At 31.4% G+C, this 21,894-nt stretch overlaps 1 protein-coding gene across 3 annotated transcripts in view; it reads left to right on the forward strand.

Annotated features, from left to right (window-relative positions):
- YTHDC2 (YTH N6-methyladenosine RNA binding protein C2) overlaps positions 1 to 21,894 on the forward strand; it is a 58,654-nt gene that overhangs the window by 15,990 nt on the left and 20,770 nt on the right. For all 3 annotated transcript variants that reach the window (XM_039848475.1, XM_039848476.1, XM_039848477.1), the window contains 14 exons: positions 1,289 to 1,396; positions 2,510 to 2,658; positions 4,007 to 4,142; positions 8,273 to 8,399; positions 8,599 to 8,664; positions 10,794 to 10,972; positions 11,221 to 11,317; positions 11,398 to 11,485; positions 11,572 to 11,652; positions 13,544 to 13,626; positions 16,635 to 16,740; positions 18,468 to 18,587; positions 18,917 to 19,189; positions 21,229 to 21,355. In XM_039848475.1, coding sequence (XP_039704409.1) covers positions 1,289 to 1,396; positions 2,510 to 2,658; positions 4,007 to 4,142; positions 8,273 to 8,399; positions 8,599 to 8,664; positions 10,794 to 10,972; positions 11,221 to 11,317; positions 11,398 to 11,485; positions 11,572 to 11,652; positions 13,544 to 13,626; positions 16,635 to 16,740; positions 18,468 to 18,587; positions 18,917 to 19,189; positions 21,229 to 21,355 — 1,740 coding nt within the window. The remainder of the gene's footprint in view (positions 1 to 1,288; positions 1,397 to 2,509; positions 2,659 to 4,006; positions 4,143 to 8,272; positions 8,400 to 8,598; positions 8,665 to 10,793; positions 10,973 to 11,220; positions 11,318 to 11,397; positions 11,486 to 11,571; positions 11,653 to 13,543; positions 13,627 to 16,634; positions 16,741 to 18,467; positions 18,588 to 18,916; positions 19,190 to 21,228; positions 21,356 to 21,894) is intronic.

Genomic DNA, 21,894 nt, shown 5'->3' on the forward strand with positions numbered 1-21,894 from the left:
AGCAGCTCAATTCTGATATGCCTGAAATGGAATACTTAATATTTCTACAAAATCTACTTCTCTTGTCTTGCCTGTTTTGATTCATCATACCACCAACCTGGTCACCTAAGTCACAAACCTATAAGTCTTTTTTCTCATAATGTTCTTGGATGATATAGCACAAGAAATTTATATATCTACTAACTGAAAGCTCATTTTGACACCTCACATTTTGACATGTCTGAAATCAAACCTTAACTCCCACCAGCTAACCTATTCCTCTTTCAGCTTTCTTTGTTGCCTCATGGAATGACATCATCATCTATCCAGTTCTGTAAGCCAGACATCCAAGAACTATGATTGACTCTTCCTTATCATTCCTCCATATCTAATCTAATGCTGAGTTCTGTGGATTTTATTTCTTGACTGTGTGGAATCTGTCTTTTTTCTATTTTTACCATTACCAATCTCATTCAAGTTATTGTCCTCTTTTACCTGTACTATTGGAATAGCTCTAACTAGTCTGTTCCATCCACTATGCTCTCTTTTAAATCTGTTCAGTTCCATGATGTTGAATTCTCTCCTGAGCTTAAAACTTTGAAAGACCTTTACCTCGGGGTAAAGACCTAACTCTTAACAAGACTTATTTATTTTTGCTGCCTCGTCTTGAACTACAATTCCCTTTCTACTCCACCCTCCTACTATGTTCTAGCTAGCTTGGAACTAGTAGTTTGGCTTTTTAGTTTATTGAAAACATCATACTCTTCCCACCTATAGGGTCTTTGCATGTGGTGTTTTTTTCTTCATTGTATAGCTTATTTTGTTTACCCTCTTCTTTTGGTCCTCATTTTCTCAGGATGCTTTTCTTGACTCCATAACCCCCAACCTCCCCCCACCAGCCCATGTATACATTATTCTGTTATGGTACTTGTGTTTCTTTCTCATAGGACTTTTCTTAACTCTATTTTTACATTTATATTCTGGATTATTGGATTAATGTCTGTCTCCTCTTCTAGCTGACAAACTTCAAGAGGTCAGAGGTAGCTCTGTATTTGCTTCCATTTGTATTCCTGGTGCCTGCCATGATGCCAAACACATGATAAGTAGAAACACTGGAAAAATCAAGCAAATGAACAGTTTTCTAAAATAAAGATCAAAGTTATGTTTAAAGGACAATATCATGAGGATCACTTAACCTGTGGAATTGCTTTTGATTTTACACTCATGTTAATTAATTTGAGATTCTCATGTTTTTATGTGAATTATCTCTAAGATGCAAAAAACTATTTAAAAAATTTCTATTATTTAGTTCAAGGAAGACCATTTGAAGTAAAAGAAATGTTTCTGGAAGACATTTTAAGAACTACTGGATACACAAACAAAGAAATGTTAAAATACAAAAAGGAAAAACAGCGAGGTAAGCTTTTTTATCAAACAAATATAAAAGAAAATTATTATTCCTATTAACTTTTCCAAATACTCCAGTCTTATACTATGAAAGTACAAGTTTTTTTCTCTTGTGTAAAATTATATAATATTATATTAGAATACTGTCCCAAGTGTACATTTTACATTCTGGTTTATGTCCAAAAGTTATAGTCTACAGCAGGGAATTGAAAGTAGATGCCAGAATTGAGGAGGTTATGTATGGTTGTATCCAAAAATTCAACCACTATTTTAAGGAGAGGAGTATATGCTGCCACACATTTGATATGCCATAGCGTATCTAATAGGACAAGAGGGGGGAGTGGGTCGGAGGGAGTGAAAAGAGTAGCATGTGAGTAATACCATGCTCATCTTTGATACAAATGTCAAGGTTTTCAAATCTAGATATTGTCATGAATTGCTTCTGTATTTTTATTTTAGCATTCTTTGTCTATTAGTACATCTCTTATCATGACTTACACTATATCTCACATTTTGATTTAGGGTTAGATTCTTTTTGCTTACTTTTAACTACATTATTCACGATGGAAAATTTAGCTTCAAGCTTTGATTCCTTTGTTTTATCTGTATGACCTGGGAGAAATATCTTCTCTTTGGAATTGCCACTTGAAAAAAAGCAATTAGCAATGACTTTTTCACTGTGCCATGCTGAATCACTGATATGTAAATTATAAAACTACTAGATTTTGAAACTTTTGAAGGTTAAAATTGTATATAATTCATATCTCAAACAACTAGTATTGTGGCAGAAGTTCAATAAATGTTTTTCTACACAGTGTTATATGAATATTAGTCCTTGATTTAAACAACATTTATTGTATGGTTAAAATACTATTCTTTGGATTATGGATTAGAAGTAAAATTTTTACTAATGCATGAATAGATAAGATTTTAAGTGGTTTCATGTGTCCTTATAGTTCAGCATAACATTTTATCGACTATTCCTAATTAATACATTTTTAAAATAATTTAAAATAAGGCTATCTTCTAAGTGTTTTCAATTTCACTTAAGTTTTAAAAACAAATGAATATATTTTAAAAAGCAAAGAATTTATCTACTTATTCTCTTTGGCAATTACTTTAGAAGAGAAACAACAAACCACACTTACAGAATGGTATTCAGCTCAAGAGAATACTTTCAAACCTGAATCTCAGAGGCAGAGAACTGTTCCAAATGTGACTGAAGAGTATGATTTATTGGATGATGGTGGTGATGCCGTATTCAGTCAGTTGGTAAGACCTCACTGGTTTTACACTGGTATTTTGAGTGAAAATTGTATAATTTAAGGAACATCTCATGAGATTACAATATTTTACTGCATTATTAAAATATAATGCTTATAGTTTATTTTAGGCTAACCACAGTTTTTAGAACAACTTTCTAATACTTTTTTTTTTTTGCAAATAATGCAGTATCTTTTATTGCTTCATTCTAACTTTATTTCAATGTTTTCTCCAAATTTTTGAAGAAAATAGTTATAGATATTATGCATATATATTATTATTGCTTGATATTTTATCATCTTAAAAATTTAAGTCTATGAGCTAAATACTGTAAGATAAGCCAAATTAGGAGAAAATCGAGAAAAGACTGGTATCAGAGCAAATAATTGATACTGTTTCCACCACCAACCAGCTATGTGACTTTATAAAATCCATCACCCGCTATAGACCAAATTAGCTCCTTCTTCTTCTCTCCTTTCCTTTTTTCTATTTTGCCACAAAATCTTTTACAAATGAAATATTTCATGGAAGTCCTGCCAGCTCATCCATCACTCTCTACTCCCAACCTCAGGTGGGGCCTCTGCTTCTTTGGGTTCCAAGCAGTCTGTTTGAAAACTGGAAGTAGTTGATTTCCTAGGATGCTTCTGGTCTTTGATTGTGGTTTGGATTTCTTTTAAAGGCATTAGTGATTAGTATGATGCAGAATATGGGTGGGACTACACACTGTTTAGAAAAAGAATTGAACTATTTTGAGCATTAGATAGTATATAATGCAGATATGTACTGTCTAAGTTTTAAAAAATACTTTAAAGCATGTTTAAAATTGTTATTTAGTATAGGGAACATCCATTTGGTTCAATGAACAGCATTTTGATTATTAAATTAGTCGTTCTAAAGCCTGGCTATACATTAGCATCACCTAAGGAACTTTTAAAGCCCTAAGGAATCTGGCCTCCATCACCAGAGATTGTAATGTAATAGCTCTGGGTTAGAATCTGGCATCAATGTTGAAAATGTTGGACCATCCAGGCGATGGTCCCACTGTTGTTCAGTTGGGAGAGAAAATTACCACATTTAGCAACATCCTATCAGAGGCATACTTAGTTAATATTTTGACTGGATCATACTCCTTTGTTGATAAACATTCTTATTCTCAGATAAAAGGTGAATGTAAGAACAAGATGTAATATTGTGAGTTAAAATGGTTATGATGAGATGAGAAACTTTTATGTCAAAGCCTATGCTATAGTATCTTATGATTAATAGTTTTTATGACCATCATGGTCATCTCACATTCTTTGCAAGCAAAGGTTAAACTAGGTAATTTATAATCTTTGCTTTTTTTTTTTTTTTAAAGACAGAAAAAGATGTGAATTGCCTTGAACCATGGTTAATAAAGGAAATGGATGCTTGTCTTTCTGACATATGGCTGCATAAAGATGTTGATGCCTTTGCTCAGGTTTTTCACCTTATTTTAACTGAAAATGTCAGTGGTAAGTGTAATTTATTAAAAATATTTTTTATTACTCTTACAGTTATTTATGCTAGAAATTTAGTTTAATTCAAATTGTGTGTACTATATTTTTTTATTCAAACCAATAATTTGTTCTTTCGGAGTACTTATTTCAAATGCACAAATCAGGATCTTCTTATTAGCATAATATAATAAATAAATGTTGTGTTAAATCAGGGATTTTAGCCTAGTTATATCCAGAAGAGTTTTATGGAGTCTGTTAATATATGACAATTATGTACAAAAGTATTTTTACATATATGTATTGTGCACATAAGTATATCCCCCCACTAGGGAGTATTTTGGATTTTCAAAGAGACTTGTGATTTCAGAAAAGGAAGAAACAAGTTAACTTTGTTCTAGATTTTTCAGTTATTGAATTGGAGACTTTTAGCATACTTTCAGTTATATAAGATATAAGGTCAAGTTCTAATTCATATGTATATGCTTTATGTCATGTGACATGTTTCATTAGTGGGATATCCTGATGTTATTAGTTGATTATAGTGGATATTGGCAATGAGAGGTGAGTTTCAGAATCCTGAAGGTTTCTAGGCAAAAGGCAGAATAAAAGATAATAGAAAGTCAGTACTGGAAAGGATTTAGATGTCAAGTAGTTTATCCCCTCATCTAAACTTCTCAGCATTATTATTACAGTAATTATTATTAAACTCCCTTCTTAAAACATTTTCTTTAATTAACTTCTGATGTTCTATACTTGATATATTTTCTTTTCATCTCCCTAGCTAAAACTTCTTGATTCCCTTGGTAGGATTTTCCTCTTTTTCCTGACCTCTAAATATGGAATATCGCAAGTCTCAATCCTTAGACCTTACTTCTACTTAAACTGACTTACTCTGTGGCTCTCATCTAGTCATAGCTTTATATATTTATTTAAAATGACTCCTAATTTTACATCTCCATTTCTGACCTCCCCCTGACTTCAATATACCTGGTCACTTGACATCTCTAGTTGGATGTCTGTTAGGGGAATAAAACTGGATATACCTCAAACAACTTTTGATTCCCTCCGTATCTATTTCTCTCACAACCCGCTCTTTCCTTAGTGTTTCCTTAGTGATCACAGTCAATTGCAGACCTTTTTAAAAATATACATACTTGGCCATCTCAGACCTCCTGAATTTGAATCTAGGGTATTGTTATTTACCTAGTTGCTGAGGCAACAAAACATAAAATCGTTCTTGACTTTGCTCTCATACCCCACATGTAATCTATTAGCACATTCTGTTAACTTTATTTTCTAAATAAATCCTAAAGTAAAATTTATTTACTTTCTAAATAAATCCTGAATCTGACTACATTTCACTTCTCCTACTGCTTCCATCCTAGTCCAAGCCAACATTTCTCTCCTGGACTTTTGCAGTTACCTATTAACTGCTTTTATTCTTATGTTCTCCAGAGAACAGAGTGATCATTTCAAAAAGGAAATTAGATCAGGCTACTTCTCTGCTCTCTGCTCTCCCAAGACTTTCAATTACACTTTGAATAAAAATCAAAGTCCTTTCCCTGAGTTGGTCTCTGACTGTCTTTTAAATCCATTTTCTACTACTCTTTTTACTTGTTTACTGTATGTTAGCCACCCTTACTTTCTTGCTGTTCTTCATATGTGCTGGCACATTCTCATCTTTGGGCCTTTGTTTTGTTGTTTTTCTGTGCCTGGAATACTGTCCCCAGATAACGCATATGGCCCAGTGTCTATTTCATTTAGGTCTCTACTTAGATATTGCCTTCTCAGAGAGGCCTTTTTTGATCATTTTACTAAAACTGTACCCTTCTCTCACTATTTCTCCTTACCTTGCTTTATTATTTATTGTATAGTGGACCCTTGAACAATACAGGCTTACGAGCATGGACTCCCTACTCAGTTGAAAATTTGTACCTAACTTTTGACTCTCCAAAAACCTAACTACTGTTCCTTGGTATACTTGGGGAATTGGTTCCATGACTCCCTCAGATACCAAAATCTGCTGATACTTAAGTCTCTTATATTAAATGGTGTAGAACAATGTATATAGTCAGCCTTATGCATCCATGGATTTCTAACCATGGATCAGATATACTGCTTGAGTAAGTACTCAATAAGTATTTGTTGAATAATAATATAACTTTTAAGTATCCTACTGAGTGATAATCTATTTGACATGTTTAGTGATAGGAATTTTACTACCTTTCTTGACATTTTTTTCAAATTTGGTTTAATTGTTAATATTTTAAAAATATGTTTTGAAGTGAAATCTACCTATATAGCTTCTATGTTTTTCTGCTTCTGGGGAGATAATGAAGCGGTATCGTATCTGTTTATGCCTGACAGACCTTTGGGTATATGAAGATATTCTTTCTTTTTTTATTTTTTATTTTTCTGGGCTGACTATACCTATGACTTCAACTATTCCTCTTTAACATAATGTGATTGATATCTAGTCCTCTCCTGTCCTTGTCCACCTTCTCTGGTTATGTTCTAATTTGTCCCTTTTAAAAGCATAGTGTCTGGTCCTGAGTGTTAATCTCTTAGTTACCAGCTTTGGGAAGAGTAGGTCTATCAGCCTAAAAACTTAGCAACCTAAAACATTTTTTATATAACAGAATTTCTGAGAGTCCAGAATCTGGGAGTGGTTCTGGGTTCTCCCAGGGTGAGTGATTCAAAAGGAGAAAAAGCAAGCAGGAAGCTAGAGGTACTTTTATGACCTAGTCTCCAAAGTTGCACACCATCACTTCTACTTTATTCTGTTTGTTAGAGTGAGTCACTTAGTCCAGCTCACACTCAAGAAGGGAAGTAGGCTCCACCTCTTGAAGGGAAGAGTATTAAAGAATTTTTGAACATTTTAAACGCTTATATATATTCATGCCCCTCTGCTCAAATTACACCCATTTTGGTTCTATTCTTCAAGGCTATTAATTGGATATTTAAAGTAATAATTCTCATATAATGAGTACATATAATTTTTGCAAACCCCTTGAAAAATGCATGTGTCTGGCATACTGAATTTGAATATAAGAGTAAGGCATGGCTAACTCTATTTTGATAAATAAAATGCCTGAGGTAAATCTCTTGTAAGTCCCCCACCCCACCTTAAGAACCATTGATTTATATTAGTAATGGATACCATATTCTAGAGTGTTATTAAATGATGCGGATAATTGGATATATATGGAAAATTAAAAAATTCCTTTTGTAATTATCTTAAATTTTACTACACAGGTTTTTTCAGTGGTGATTTCCTTTCGAAATGACCAATTTTGTAATTTAAGCAAATTAGTGTAAGCAATTATAATATAAAGCATTCCTTGAGAAATATATTCTAGGAAGAAATTTGAATTCAGTAGAATTTTATTTTTCTGAAGGAGGGGTTTTATGAGAAGTAAATTTTTTGCCAGTGTTATTCCCATTTAGAATCTTAGAAGATAATAGCCTGGAATGATGAGAGAATAAAATCAAAACAAAAGAACAACAAAAAATGGTTTTAAACTTGCATTACCAGCTGCTGATGAAAATTAACATAAATTATTTAATTATATCATGTTATTTGATGATCAAAGTGATATCTAGATTTAGGAAGATTAAAGGTTCTGCAAATTAGTAGCTTTCCTTTTATATTTTAATTATGTTGGTGAGTTTAAGACAGTTTAACAACTATCTTTCCTTCTCCAACCTTCCTGATAATTCCTATTTCATCCTGTTTATACTAGAGCAGCAGTCCCCAACCTTTTTGGCACCAGGGACTGGTGCTCCTATGAGAATCTAATGCCTGATGATCTGAGGTGGGACTTAGGTGGTGATGCTAGCGCTGGGGAGCGATGCAAATACAAATGAAGCTTCACTTGCTTGCCTGCCGCTCACCTCCTGCTGTGTGGCCTGGTTCTTCATAGGCCATAGACCGGTACCAGTCCATGGCCCGGGGGTTGGGGACCCCTATACTAGGGCATATCAATAACAGATCTCTTTGGGTGATATGAGTTAAGGATTATGTAATGCTGAAAGAGCAAGTCCCAGGTTAGTTCTCCTGGTACTCTATTTTTTCATTTAAATTAAAAAAGATTTAAATGATTTAAAGTAATTTGGAGCTTTGACATATATTTTCCTTATTTCAGTTGATTACAGACATAGTGAAACCAGTGCAACAGCTTTGATGGTTGCTGCAGGACGAGGTTTTTCAAGTCAAGTAGAGCAGTTAATTAGTATGGGAGCCGATGTCCATAGCAAAGCATCAAATGGCTGGTAATTTTAAGCTGCACCGTTCTTTGTATAACTACACATATCTTTTTTGATTTCTTATATTTGTCTTTATATTAAAAGCTATTGTGTAATAATTGCTGGCACATCTCTTTCTGGTAAATGAGTAATTTTGATTGAGTACTAGTTTTATAATTTTGAGAACATTATTCTCTGTCTTAATTTGATCTTTGAATTTTGGCAGGATGGCTTTAGATTGGGCTAAACACTTTGGGCAGACTGAAATTGTAGATCTTCTGGAATCTTACAGGTAAAACTTTATACTATATTTAATTCTAAATCCTTTTTAAAAAAGCTTAGCCATGTAAATCATAGAATGTGACAAATGTAGGCTATTTATAGTCTCTTATCCAGTCCAGAGATTTTTCTTTTTGTAATTCTAAATAATTTTTCTGAATTTTTTGTAGGTTGCTAATAAAATCCACTGTGTTATAATATTTATCTTATTTTTTATTTTATATTGAAAATGCAAAAGGGGAGTTTCCAGTTAAACACATGTATCTACCTCTGCATTTCCCCAAAACATTCCTAAAATGGTAAGGAAGGAATATAAAATGTGTAAACTAACAAAGTTATTTGGCAGATCCAAATACTAATTCTGGGATGGTGAGTTTTATTGTCATTTCAATAATAGCACTCAGAACTTGCAATCTTTTTAGTGCTAACACTTTGAATATTCTAGTCATTCTTATGGTGTTAGATATAGCTCACTAGACACTACAGATTACCAGGTAAAGCAATTATCCGGATAACATTTTAGTTATCCTGGCTAACTGGGTTACTTTTTATTTCACAGATCATGATATTATTGATTATAAATTTCAAATATTTAAAATTAAATTTATTATGTTTGCTGGACAATTGCTAATATCTAAAGTTTATAGCTTAAAACATAATACCCTCTTCATTTACCTGTTAAAAGTAAGAAAAAAAACTTAGAATGATTTAAAATGCATCTTAAAACTTAACTACTGCAGTTATAAAGTTGCATAAGTTTAATATTTTCCCTATTGAAAAGTAGTCTTATATTTATCTTTTTCCTAAAAGAGAGATTATGTTAAATTGAACTTCCTTGAAATTTTATTGATAATTACTAGTGATGGAAGTAATTTATATTTTTACATACAGGATAAAGAAGCAAGGCATTTATTTCAGTAATTTATGCTGATTCTGGTTTTTGGAAAATAACATAATTAACATGCTTTTAGTATAGGATTACTAAATTAAGAGTCATATTAAGTTGGTACCTATAGATTTTTTTTTAAATGTAGACTTTTCTTCAGAGTATTTTTTATAATAGTGAAGAATGAGAACCTACTAGGGAAGTATAAATGATGACTGGAAGTTTGAGTTTTTTAATATTTATTGAGATAAAACTTACATACCATATACTCCACCCATTTAAGTGTATATTTCAGTGGTTTTCAGTATCTCCACAGTGTTTTACAATCATCACCACCATCAATTTTGAGAACATATTTATGATCCCAAGAGGAAACCTGTACTCTTTAGCAGTCACTTCTCATTTTCTTTAACTCTCCCAGCCCAGGCAATCACTAATCTACTTCTTGTTTCTATAGATTTGTTTATTCTGGACATTTCATATAATTGGAATGATATGATATGTGGTCTTTTGTGATTGGCTCTTTCACCTAACATAATGTTTTCAAGGTTCATCAATATTGTAGCATCTTTTTTCTGACTAATATCCTGTTCTATGGATAGGCTACATCAATTGATGAGAATTTTGGTGGTTTCCACTTTTTCGATTGTTATGAATAACACTGGTATGAACATTTATATGCTAATTTTTATGTGGACATATATGTTTATTTCTTTTGTATATATAACTTAGAGTAGAATTGCTGTGGCATATGGTAGTAACACTATGTTTAACATTTTGAGGAACTGTCACATTGTTTTCCTAAGTGGCTGTACTATTTTACATTCCCAATAGCAGTGTATGATATCTGTTGATATCTGTTCCAATTCTCCACACCCTCTCTAACACTTATTATTGTCTGTCTTTTTGATTATAGTCATCCTAATGCATATGAAGTGGTATTTTATTGTGGTTTTGATTTTCATTTCTCTATGACTAAAAATGTTGAGCATTTTTCATGTGCTTATTGGCCATTTGTATATTTTCTTTGGAGAAATGTCTTCAGATTGTGTTTTTTAAAAAGCACTTATTGCCAAGTTTTACTTTGAATAATGTATTTGATACCAAAAAAAATGAATATATTATAGCTAGAACATTAAGTATCACTTGCTCTCCTTAGTATATACTGAAGATTTGAAAGACATAATGGGGCTCATTGAGCCTTAAAGGGTTATCTTTTTAATGAAAATTGACTTGGTCTTTTTTTTATTTTTTAGTGCTTCATTGGAGTTTGGAAATCTAGATGAAAGTTCTCTGGTTCAAACAAATGGAAGTGACCTCAGTGCAGAAGACAGAGAACTCTTGAAAGCTTATCATCATAGTTTCGATGATGAAAAAGTAGACTTGGATTTGATCATGCATCTTCTATATAATATCTGTCATAATTGTGATGCTGGTAAATAAATATTGTTTAAGAGACTAGGAACAAAAATGTATACTTTGATTTAAAAATTAATATTTTGTGTGTACAAATTTTTATATAATTTCTTGATAATAATACATAATCTCATAAGTGTCATCTTATAAGTATTATAGTTATCAGTCCTTGAAAACATGTTGTAGAGTTCATTATAGCTAATTCTGCTGATTAGTTCTAGTTTTACAATGAGATTTAATATTAAAAAGAAATCATTCTTCTCCCAGGTGCAATATTAATTTTCCTACCTGGATATGATGAAATTGTTGGACTGAGAGATCGCATCCTATTTGATGACAAGCGGTTTGCTGACAATACACATAGGTAAAAGCTAAAGCTTTATATTTGTTGCTTTAAATAAAAGATAGGTACGATAGTATATTTTTTCTTTCAATTGTCAACAGATATCAAGTCTTTATGCTTCATTCAAATATGCAAACATCTGATCAAAAGAAAGTATTAAAAAACCCACCTACAGGTGTTCGAAAAATAGTAAGCTTCATAAAATCTTCTTTTTTCCATTTTATTAGTCATTGGTTCTGTTTTCATATTAAGTGTACCATGACATCTCATTGCAGATCCTTTCTACCAATATTGCTGAAACCAGCATCACAGTCAATGATGTTGTCTTTGTTATTGATTCTGGTAAGGTGAAAGAGGTATGTATGTATGGATAAGTTGTATTTTCAGCTCAAATGAGGAAGGTTATGTTCCATTCAAATAAATGCTTTTATAAGCAGAATTCACGTTAGAGGGAAAATTTCTGATTCTAGATAAATTGAACATTGTAAATGTTGATTTCACTAAAGTAAACGTTCTATCTTAAACAATTCGGTATCTAGGATCTATCTTGTTATTTTAACAAATTATACAAAAAAAAATAGATTTTGCTCACCAAATACTGGGAAGAAAGTAAAGGTTTTGTCTAGTTACAGTGAAAATTTTGTCAGACAATGTAGGAATTTGATTAAATATTTTTTGTTTTTTCTCCTACATATGGGAATGCCCATGTTCTTGTCCATTGTTATATCTTCAATGCTCTGCATATAGTAGGTATTCAAAATATATTTAATGCAAGCAAACCATGCTGAGATAAAGTAAACAAAACCGTGGACCCATCACTTAATTTTATAAAAATAAATTTCATTGGAACACTGCTATGTCTATTCTTTTACTTGTTTATGGCTGCTTTCACACTGTAAGGGTGGATTTGAGTAATTGCATCAGAGACCCTCTGCAAAGGTTAAAATATTTAGTATCATCCCCTGATATTAACAAAAGGCAGCATTGATTTCCTTTGAGTATTGGAATGCCTGGTAACTCTCAATACCCTTAATTTTGGTAGATCTTTTCACTGAAAGAATTGAAAGTGATACAGATAGTTGATTTTTTAAGGAAAGAAATGTCTGTGTTGTAGAACACAAATTATGTCTGTTCTAGTGGATATAAATGATAATTTTTAATGTGAAAAATTTGTTAATTACTTTATATTGTTTTCAAAGTAATTTTTGGATTATCTTATAAAAATACAATTTTATTGTAAAATTTGGACATTTCATTAAAGGAGGGATAAATTTTAGTTTTTTATTTTTTAATTTTATTTTTTTAAATAAGAGGATAATGATGAATATTATCACTAAAAGTCTGAATAGTATCAGTGAAAATTCAAATTTTATTGCCCTAAAATTATGTAAAACTGATGATGTAGATTTTGAATATTTTAGAAATTAATTTCTTTAGGTGTTATTTATCAAGTAAACCATGGTTTAGAACATGATGGAAGTGTCAAAAGTTATTTTACATACAATATTGACAGGTGTAACATTTTACTAAAAATTAAATAAGCAGCATCTTTTCTAAAAATTCCACAATTAAACTATTACGAGAACACATTTGTATTTGCTCTATATAGTTAATTTTTGAAAGGGAGAATATACGTCACTGAATGATTGAAGTATATATTTTAGTTAGGAATGTAGTCTTTTAAAATATTTCTCTACAGTAAATTTTCACTTTAAATTCTTTGAGGAAGTATGGGAGCTATAACATTCTGGATAGGCTATCTGCGTTAGTGTCCTAGCTTAGCAGGAGGTAAAATGGAAGGGGTTAAAAGTTTTTCACTTTGTGATAGGATTCGTTTAGTGATTGTTATTTTTATTCCTCCAGATCCACTCCCTGGAAAGTATTTTGGGAAACCGTGTTTTTCTGGTCCTTCCTATTCCCCACAATGATATAAATCTGATAGAAAATGACATGATGAAAATAGATCAGTTCTTTCCAATTTTGATGCCTTATGGGAACTGACTGCTATTATCCAACTGTAGCAGAAACAAATAGCTCAGCAAGGCACTCAGATCTTCTGAGTTTAGTTTCCATTTTTTTCTTTGAATGTTTATAATCTGGATTTAAAAAAAATTGTACCCACTTCTAATTATCTAATCAAGAGGGGCTTTGAATTAAACTTGGCATATTAAAATATATTTGTAATTTTTTTTGTTATTTCTTTTGAAATACCTTTGCTGTTTTAACATGATGATTTAAATATTACAGAAATCCTTTGATGCACTGAATTTTGTTACAATGTTGAAAATGGTTTGGATTTCCAAAGCTAGTGCCATACAACGAAAAGGCAGGTAATGTATATTTAATGTACATTCACTCAATTGCCTGTAAAATGGAAACATTTTTCATATGTATTACATACTAATGTATATTCTACTTTCTCTAAAATGTTAAGATCTTCATATTCATCTTAATTTTTATATTATTTTTGCAAAGCCTACTATGTTAATACTTCTTTATAAAATCAAATGATGGTTCTGTTAAAATTAAAAATTTTTGCCTAGTATAATCAACATTGAGAAGATGTAAGAAACTTAAAAATAAAAGCAAAATACTAAACATTTGCAATACAAGACAAAGAACTAATTTTGTATTATACAAAAAATCTTTTTAAAATTAGTTAATAAAAACCAATACGTTAACCTCACACAGGCCACCTTATATATATATATCTAAAGAAATGCAACTTAACGAGATACTGTTTTTGCTTATCAGATTGATGCTGGTGAAAATGCTTAACAGTACACACAACAATTAGCAAAAGCATAGACCAGTAGTAGGCTTTCATAGTTTGCTGATCGGAGTGTAAATTGGTGTAATTTCTTCAGAGGGCAATTTGAAACTGTTTAACCAAATCTACCCTTTGTCAGTGGATTCTGTTTCTCATAATTTATCCTGAGTATACTTGCACATGTGTGCAAAGATGTATGTTTAAGAATGCTTTTGTAACATTGTTTGCAATAATGTAAAGTTTGGGTACACTGTAATGTCTATCAATAGTGAGATGGTTAAATAAATTATGTTATAGCCACACAATGTATACTAAGTAACTGTTAAAAGGAAAAATAGAGATGTATGTTTTTATGTGGAATGAGTTTTCAGAGTATACTATTAATTGAAAAAAGTAAGGTATAGAACATGTGTCTTTATTCTATTGTGCTAAAGAATATATGTATATGTATCTGTATATATATTTAGACACAAATGCAACGTTAAGTCTGAGAGGAACACTAAAAAACAATTGTTGAAAAGGATTTGTGGAGCTCTTGAAGGAGGGAGACCTAATTTTCATTTTACACATTTTTACAGTTTGATTATTTACTTTAGTACGTGCTTGCATTTTTTCATTTTTAAAGACAATATAAAAAGTATTGTGTTTTTTAGTAATTATTTGAGTAATTTTCCTTGCATTTTAACAGGAAAACATCTAATGCTGACTTTAAAAGAATGTCTCATACTGAAGATGGTGAATACATTATTTCTGTAGTTATAAATTCATAGAATGCCCTTGAGGCTTTGTTGTAGTTACTGTGTTAGTTGTCCTCTTATGACAAAGTGTGGCCTGACACTTTGAACTGGATTTATATGCTGTTATTAATATATCATGAGGGATAAAAATCAGAAATTGTAGAACTAATCAGTCATTTTTTTCAACAATTTTTTTGATAGCCTTTACTGTTCAAGTGTTAGGGATGCAGTGATGAATAAATTATGGTCTGATGAGTAAATTTTGAGGTGGGGGAATGTTGCAGTCCATCTTGAAGTCCAGTAAATTAATTTTAATACTATATGATCTGTGCTACAGCTGGATAATGCTTTTAGAGGAGTTAATGTAGAATCAGAGATAAATATGAATAAAGAGGTATTGTGGAAAGTCATTTCTGTCATAAAGGAAGTATACACAAAGGCATAAAGGCAAGAGTGAGCAAGAAAGTTGTTTGGATGGAGTTTAGAGGAGAAAATAAGAAATGAGTGGAAAGCGATAAGTTGCAGGCCACTATATGTTCCCTTCCTCCCTCCCTCCCTCTCTTTCTCTCTCTCTCCCTCTCTTCTTAATAAATCAGAGATGGGAGGGTTGTAGTATTCTTTCAGTTCTTTGAAGAATAAATTGATAGAGACAAAAATGATGGTTGGAGGTGCCTTCATTAATAATTCCATTTATAATAAGGGAGAGATGAGAGTAGCCTGGATTGTTATAGTGGTGGTAGAAATAAAGAGAAGCAGGTAATTAATTTAGGTGATATTAAGGAGAGTAGTTTTAGTGATCATCAGTCCAAGGGTTGAGGGGTAAAGAATCGAGTAGAGTCAAGGATGTCATATAGGTTTCTGTCTTAGAAAATTTTGTGGATAGTGGTGCCATTGTCCGATAGGGAAAATGGGAAAAGTGGCTCTGTTGGGGAAAATAATTAACTTTTGATTGTATTAAGTTTGAAATGACTGTGGAAACTCAAGTGGAGCTAAGAGGCTTCTGAAGTATAAGTCTAGAATTAGAATAAGAAGATCTAGATGGATGGAAATTGAAGTAAGGAGGATAATTAAGATCACCTTGGGAAAGAAGGAAGAGTAATGAGAGCAGAGGTCTGAGAAAAACCTCAGGAACATCAACGTTTAAGGACTAGGCAAAGATAGAAATCTCTCAAGAGAGGCTGGAAAGATGGGAAAGCTAATGGGTGTACAGAGAGGAAAGTATTTGATGAAGGAAGGAATAGTCCAACAATGTCAGATTTTGTAACTCGTATCACATTGTGTTCTATTTGGCACTCTGGACTGTGAGCTTTGTGAGGATAGGGATATGTCTGTATCTTTATCACTTAGCATTTTCAACCTTGCCATTAGCTGATATAGCGACTTTGGGTGAAATTAAGATCCTGCTTTTCCTCATGATATTTTTCTGTTACTTCCCAGAAAATTATACAAGTCTTTATAATGATGGGGTAAATGACACTCCCTTAGAATTGTGTAATGCATAATTTACACAATCCCAGTCAGTCTGAACACAGTGCTTAGTATTAGCTTAGTAAAGTTGATTAAATTTAAATTACCATATATTTATTCATGTTTTATTTCTTACTTTCACACGTAATTTTTAAAAATTTTTAACCATTACCCTAGATGGTATATCAGGTAGGTATCATTCATTAATCTCACTTTATAAATGAGATAATTGAATCCTAGACAAGTGAAGTGCCATCTGAAAGGATTCATAGAGAATAAGTATCAAAGTAGAGATTCAAACTTAATTTCCTTACTATCATCTTTATTACTTGTTTGAATCTTAATTTTGTGTTTTACTTTTAAGGGCAGGACGATGTAGACCTGGAATTTGTTTCCGGCTGTTCAGTAGACTCCGATTCCAAAATATGTTGGAATTTCAGACTCCAGAACTTTTGAGAATGCCATTACAGGTAGAAGTTCACTTAACTCTAAAAGTCTATTTTTGAGGGTGAAGAAGGAGAGGGACCATTTCAATTTGTGCTGATTGGACTTTTAAATAATCAATTTATAAAACAAAATTAGAAAATATATATTATAGAGGGTGATTATGTATATAACTAATATTTTTTTCTATGTAAGAAAATTTAATCCATAAACCTCTAAAGTTTTAAAGAATTACTCGAATGCATTTAAATTATTGTACAGTTTATACTGTTTGCTTTTATGAACATTCTAGGAGTCTGTCAACTACATAGTGTTCACCTTTTACATTCTCACTGAGGATTACAAAACAAATTATTTAATACCAGGATCTCAGTTTAAGATGCTGAGATTACCTTGGTAGATATGGAACTGAGTTCACCGAGATTACCTGGCTTTTATTATTTTCCTTTAGGTTTTCTGACTTCATTGAATAGCCAGACATTGTATTTTTTAGGGAAAACTACTAGCAGTACATTAATTGGATTCTTTGGTGTGCTGAGCTGGATGCCTTTAAAGAGACTCTCGTTCATACTTTTGGTATTCATGTACTTGGATGACTTCCCACTTCCTCATGCTCATGTGCCAGTTTCCTTTTCTCTTAGGATAAAATACAACATTCTTAACAAGTGCCTAAATTATCTCTCCTGCTTGTGTCTCCAGTTTTAATTTTTGCCTTTGGTCCTCTCACGTACCAGAAGTTTTAATTTCCTAAGCACATCGTATTTGTTTCTGTCTTAGAGCCTTCATATGTGCTATCCCCTCTCCCTAGACTCTTCCCCTTATTTCTTTATATAATTAACTCTTACTCAATCTTTATATCTTAGTTCAAGTGTCATTTCCTCAGAGAAATTATCTTTGACTTCCCGTGGCCTCCTTCTCCTGCTTGTCCCTAAACTTAACTAATCTTTTGTTTTACCTCTTCAGTTACCTTATCACTTGTCACAATTGTAATTAAGGAGTTAATTATATAATTATTCTGTTTTTCACACTAAATGAAAACTCCATGAGGACAGATACTTGTCCTACAGTCTGCCCTCTTCTTTTTCTTCATCTTGCTGCACAGTGCCTAGCACCTAGTAAACACTTAAATATTTGTTGAATAGATAAAATATTCCAGAAAATAATATAAAGGAAAAAAGAGATAGTTTGGATAGTAACTCTTATTGCTACATATAAGAACTATGTGAGGAGATTTTGCCAGTGGTAGCAATGGTAATCTTGACATGAATTGATGGAGGGTATTCGTAAAAGTTCTGGCATCTTGGACAAAGTATGAGCCCATCTTTCATAGAAAGACATTGTTCCCTCTACTGTTCATTTTAGTCAGAGACTCTACTAGTCTTTGTTTGGGAACTATAGTTCCCATAATTTCTTTAAAAATAGAAATTAATTCTAAAGTTCAGTATTTTATTTTTTATATTATTTTTTATTTTTCAATTACAGTTGACAATATTATTTTATATTTGTTTCAGGTATACAGCATAGTGGTTAGACACTTATATAATTTATGAATTAGTCCCCTGATAAATCTAGCATATACCTGGCACCATGCACAGTTATTATATTATTTACTGTATTCCTTATGCTATAGTTTATATCCCTGTGACTGTTTTGTAACTATCAATGCGAAAAGGTATGGAGGTTCCTCAAATAATTAAAAATAGAACTATGTAAATTTCAATATTTCAAAATTATGTGTTATTCTTATTTATAGGAACTTTGTTTACATACCAAGCTGTTAGCCCCAGTTAATTGTCCAATTGCTGATTTCCTTATGAAAGCTCCTGAACCTCCACCAGCTCTAATTGTAAGAAATGCTGTACAAATGCTCAAGGTTGGTGTCTTAGTAGTTTTATTTTACCTTACTTGAAATTTACTTTACTTTACTTAAAATTTAAACCAAATGAGAATATGGTTTTAACTAATTTTGTACTTTAAAAAAATTATCTTAAATAATCATGCACTTTGAATAATACTGTTGTGGTAATTATAGTAAAACAGTAAGTATATATTTTTTTATATATTTAAAGCAAAACATATATTTTAACGAGATGTGATAGCAAAAGAAAATTTACATTCTTATTTCTTACAGATTTTTAAGTGTGGTTTGATTAAACATAGTTTTTGGTCATGTCAAATTCTGTTTTATATCTTTGTATTTAGACAATAGATGCAATGGATACATGGGAAGATCTCACTGAACTGGGATATCATTTGGCTGACTTGCCAGTAGAACCACATCTTGGTAAAATGGTCCTGTGTGCTGTTGTTTTAAAGTGTCTGGACCCCATCCTTACAATTGCCTGCACACTAGCCTATCGAGATCCTTTTGTCCTGCCAACCCAGGCCTCTCAAAAACGTGCAGCTATGCTTTGTAGAAAACGTTTCACTGCAGGAACTTTCAGTGATCATATGGCACTTCTCAGAGCATTTCAGGTACTATTATTGTCATTTTATTTCTGAAAATGTTTCTGGTTAAACACACTTCTGGGACAAACATAACAAATAAAAAGATAGATTTTAGTTTTGTTTCATTATAAAGCCACAAATTTAATAATAGCTCAGAAAAAAATCTACTGTTAATATGTTAAATTATCAATTTTTCTTTACTGTTTAATTTTCACCTTATAGGAATATGCGTATTAACCAACGTCACCCTAATAAATTTAATAAGAAAATAAAAGAAATATGTGTATTATATGTATGTATATATTTATTTTTATTTATACTTGTATTGATTTTTAATACCCAAGTTCCTTATCTTTCAATCATAGCTTGGGCAAAGAATGCTCTAAAATTTTAGTTAAGAAACGTTGTATTATTCAAAATATATAGAACAAAGCTGGGAAGACAATGATCTTGAATTTAATATTTATTTATTGATTTTTTTAGAGTACATATTTTTTATGTGCTCAAGACACTATGCTAATAATTTTATAAAGCAAAATCCAAAAATCACAAAATCTATTAAGATAATAGTGAGAAATCAAAGAAAGTGCTAAATAGGAAAGAAAAGATAGGGAAAGTGGGACTCTGAGTAAAAGAATGCTATATAATTTAGAAATTTAGATGTGTGGGGAAGAATATATTATTTCTTGAAAAGGTAGACATGTGTATTCTTAAATTCTCTTGAATGTAGGCTATGCTTGTACAGTTTTTAAAAATTTCATTTTGTTTATGCAGAAAGTACTCTTTTCTAGGCTTATAAGATTTTTACAATACATACAATTAAAAAAATAATTGCAAGCTCTTTTGTGAGCATTTTTGAATAATAGATAATGAATTGCTATTAATGGAGTCTATTAGACACCATATATTATAGTAGATCAATTGAGTGATAATAATTAGGGGAAATTTAGAGAATTCCTGTCTATTCTTTGCTTTTCCCCAGCTCCTTCAAAAGCAGAGAGGATAAATTACTATTTTGATCTTTCAGTTATGTTCCAAAGCAAGAGAAGTCATTTTCAAAGAGGAGCTGTTTTATACTGCACATAGATGGTGTCTAGAAATCCCACTTTCCATTCTCAGACAGATAGGAGTTTGATGCAGAGGTTATTTTTGGAGGAATGGAATGGCAGAATTCTTAGATATAAATGGTATTATGATGGCTTTGTTGAAAAACCTCCATAGTTTGGTGGAGGAAAATTAGCAGACATATCTAAAAGGTAAATATTTTTACATAGCTGGTCATTAGGTTACCTTATACTTAGTTCTCCTTGGGATTTTGTGACCTCAATGACTTTTATAGCATTTGAGTATAGATTAACTAATGATAAATTTTATTTAATCATAAAGTCTTAGATTTTATTTTTTATATTTAATTTTTAAATTATTTTTTAAAAATGAGATAAAATTGACATGTAAGTTTTCAAGTGTACAACATAATGATACACACTAGTCATCCATATTGCAGAATCATCACAGTAAGTCTAGTAAGCATCCATTATCACACATAGTTACAATTTTTTTCTCTTGTGACAAGAACTTTTAAGTTCTATCTAGTCTGTTAACTAGACTTATTGTGGAGATTGTTTTACAATATATACAAATATCGAATCACTATGTTATACACTTGAAAGTTATATAATGTTATGTTAATTATATCTCAATTTAATAAAGTTTATTTTAACAAAAAAGATCTTCTCTCTTAGCAACTTCAAAATATATTATACCGTGTTATTAACTATAGTCACCATACTGTACCTTACATACCCAATACTTAAACTTATTTTATATCTGGAAGTTTGTGCCTTTTGACCACCATTAACTCCCACTTCCCCCACGCCACACTGTTGGCAACCACCAATCTGTTCTCTGTATCTACAAATTTGTTTTGTTTTTGTTTTTATAGTCTTAGATTTCATAAAATAGAAGAAGAATTGACCTTGGGTGGTTAATGTGCTTTTCAGTTACTTTGCTGCCTAACTAAGAAGTGATTGGTAAATGTGTCTTGTTATACAATTATATTTTTGTAGGCATGGCAGAAAGCACGAAGTGATGGGTGGGAGCGAGCCTTTTGTGAAAAGAATTTTCTTTCACAAGCTACCATGGAAATAATCATAGGCATGAGAACTCAGTTGCTTGGTCAACTTAGAGCATCAGGTAAAGCTTTCCCCAAAGAATCTATTTAAATCACCGAGAATACCCTGCCCATATCTCATAGTATTTCTAGTGTTAACTGATACCATCTTATGTTATTTTTATGACATTATCATGTATGCCTTATATTTATGAACTGCTTTGTGGATGTCTATGTGAACTCAACTTTTGTTTGTTAATTAAAAAAAGTGATATTGCAGAAGCGTAGTTGAGAAATGTATGAATATCTTTGGATATTGTTGTCAATGAGCAATTTATAAAGTATTTGTTGGCAAAAATCAATTTGGATATTAGATATTATATTTTAAATTAGATAGTTATATTTTATCACTTAATTATTTAGCTTTATGAAATAAAAATTATAAAAATTTAAGTAGATTAATATGAATGTTGGTTTTCATATTTTTGGAATATGAAACAAGTAATCACTTGAAGGCACTTTGGTTTTTTTTAAAAGAGAATACCAATGTTGCTATTTTATTTTAGAATTGCTTCCTTGAATTTTTTTTTTTTTTTGAGTAGCATATACTACATTGAAGAAA

Source organism: Pteropus medius, unplaced genomic scaffold (genome assembly GCF_902729225.1).
Source record: "Pteropus medius unplaced genomic scaffold, Ma_sr-lr_union100, whole genome shotgun sequence".
Taxonomy (NCBI): Eukaryota; Metazoa; Chordata; class Mammalia; order Chiroptera; family Pteropodidae; genus Pteropus; species Pteropus medius.